The sequence below is a fragment of the Penaeus chinensis genome, chromosome 15 (genome assembly GCF_019202785.1).
Source record: "Penaeus chinensis breed Huanghai No. 1 chromosome 15, ASM1920278v2, whole genome shotgun sequence".
Classification (NCBI taxonomy): Eukaryota; Metazoa; Arthropoda; class Malacostraca; order Decapoda; family Penaeidae; genus Penaeus; species Penaeus chinensis.
Window position 1 is genome coordinate 3,653,136 of NC_061833.1, and position 2,500 is coordinate 3,655,635.

At 38.5% G+C, this 2,500-nt stretch overlaps 1 protein-coding gene across 4 annotated transcripts in view; it reads right to left on the reverse strand.

Moving 5' to 3' along the window:
- Nucleotides 1-2,500, reverse strand: part of LOC125032660 (nuclear factor of activated T-cells 5-like) — a 65,509-nt gene that overhangs the window by 26,596 nt on the left and 36,413 nt on the right. For 3 of the 4 annotated variants that reach the window (XM_047623900.1, XM_047623899.1, XM_047623902.1), the window contains 3 exons: nt 1,463-1,574; nt 805-1,088; nt 1-122 (listed from right to left, as the gene is read on the reverse strand). The exon at nt 1-122 is cut by the window's left edge and continues 238 nt beyond it. In XM_047623900.1, coding sequence (XP_047479856.1) covers nt 1-122; nt 805-1,088; nt 1,463-1,520 — 464 coding nt within the window. In that variant the 5' untranslated portion in view covers nt 1,521-1,574. The remainder of the gene's footprint in view (nt 123-804; nt 1,089-1,462; nt 1,575-2,500) is intronic. The other variant, XM_047623903.1, reaches the window with a different exon arrangement.

A 2,500-nucleotide genomic window follows, 5' to 3' on the forward strand; every position in this document is an offset into this window, starting at 1 on the left:
CTGATGGTGGGTTGCGTTGTGGGGGGATAAGCCCCGACCGCAACATTCCCTGGGCTTTTCTGGCTGGTTGGTGTACCCTGCACGACTCCACCACCTTGCAACAAACTGACTAGCAACAGTTTCTGTAAGGACACAACCCAAACGGGACACCAGGGTGAGACATCCACCAGCGGTGGTGAGGAAACACAAGGACATGTGAGCCTCCTTCCACCCCAGGCTTATACTTACGTGCTCCGGTTCCATTCCTGGTCCCCTAGCGGCTTGGCAAAACTCAATGTAACAGAGCAAGCTGTGCAAATAAATGTGCTGAGAACTTCGTGCTTACATGCTATCACTGACATTCGCAATATAAGCAGTGTTCATTTTTTCCTTTCTTTTCTATTTTTGGCCAATATGTACAGCTGTTTGATCAGCAGAGCAAAAAGGACTATTGATAAACGCTTTTATTGTCAACAATGTACTGCAAACAGATTTTTTTCATGACTTCAATAATAGTTTTCATAAAAAAAAAAAAAAAAAAAAATTGTAGACATGTTTTTCCATGTCAGATGATGGAACTTTGCAACTACAATATCAGTGATGATTGTAAGAAGCACAAACTTTAATTCTCTCTCTTTCTTTTTTGTTTTTCTTTCTCTCTCAGTGGAGTGATATGTATTTTTCTCTCCACGACCAATAGCTACAGGATGATTAGACATGTTTCCAGGCTTGACTCTGCAAATGCATAAGAAAAAAGGACCCCATAATGGAGAGGTAATGATGGCACCCCACCCCATTCTCGAGAAAGGCTCATAGCATACATACCGTCTGAGGGACCATGGTGAGTGACGGCAAGACCGATGGCAGAGTGGCGGCAGACGCGGCAGCAGCAACAGCAGCAGAAGTAGTGGCAGCAGCCGCAGAGGTGGCACTGTTGGTGCTCAAGGTGGCACTCCCCGGCGACGATAGTAGTGATGACTCCGAGTCTAGGGACTGGTCACCACCAAAGCCGGAGTCCTCATCTAAGACAAGAGACTGTGAGGGCGGCGGCGGAGGGAGGGACACCTTGGACGACCCGCGGCCTTTCTTTCCACCCACTCCGGATGAGGCTGGTGGGGAATGGGAGATAACAGGTGAGGAGATGGGGAGACGAGAGAAGCGGGTAGGTGGGGGAGAGAGGACAACAAATACGCAAGCTTGTATCCATCCTCACTGTATCTGTATCATCTTTAAAAAGCCAATCCCAACTAAACGTTAAAAATCAAGAAAGCTAAAACATTGATAAAACAAGTACTCAAGCTTTCACACACAATATCAGTACTGTATAACAATCATAATGTTCATGATGATGACAAAAAAAAAAAAAAAAAAAAAAAAAAAAAAACATCAATAAAAACACTAACACTAATAACGACACCACACACACTCAACCAAATAATGGACACCACCACCAACAAGAACGAAAAATGACGTGCATAATCACCCTTTAGAAATCTTCTTCTCTGAGACACCACTGAACCTTTATTGTTGACCTTCCCCATCTTGCTCCCACAGGTTCTCTCTCCATAAAAAAGCTTCACTCTCCTTGTTGAATTCTGGAAAAGTAGAAGAAAAATGGGGTCATTAATAAAGAGAAGATAATAACAATAATAACTGTAATAACAATAATGACAATGACAATTACAATAATGATAACAATAATAATAACAATAATAATAACAATAATAATAATAATAATAATGATAATAATAATTAATTATTATATAAGTATTAATAGTAATGATGATGTTGAGGATAACAATATAATCATAACAACAAAAACAATAATGATCATAACAATAATCTTAATAATAATGATCAAAATAGTAATATCATAATAATAATCATAATAATTATGATTATAATAATTACCAATATAACAACAACAACAGTAATAATAATAATAATAATAATAATAATAATAATAATAATAATAATAATAATAATAATAATAATAATAATAATAAAAATAATAATAGAAATCAAAATGCAATTCATCATCATTAACGATGAATACTCTTAAAACAGTGCACAAAGTATATATATATGTATTTTTTTTCTAAATCCTAATCTAATCTCGAGACTCCGCTGAACTGGACTGGACTGGACTGGGCGCATCCCACGGGGCCAAAGAACAAGGTATGGGTATCTGTCGCCGCCTTGTTGCCGGTCCCGACAGGAGGAAACCCGAAGGTCACTCTTTCTTCTCCTCTTTTCCCCTCTCTTCATTTCCCTTTTATTCTCTGTTTCCTCTTTCTACTCTTTTTTTTTTTTTTTTTATTATTCTCTTCCTTTCCCCCGCGCTTCGAGAGCAGGGGAGCCGAGTAGACATTCGGATGATATAAATTAACAGTATTTCTCATTTCTTCCGAGTCCTTTGTCTCGCCCGCCCTTAGATATCTATCACCCATAATAAGAATAAAAGAAAATACAGTACTCACGAAAATACTGACAATGTCAACTACATTTCTTTCCTTTCCAG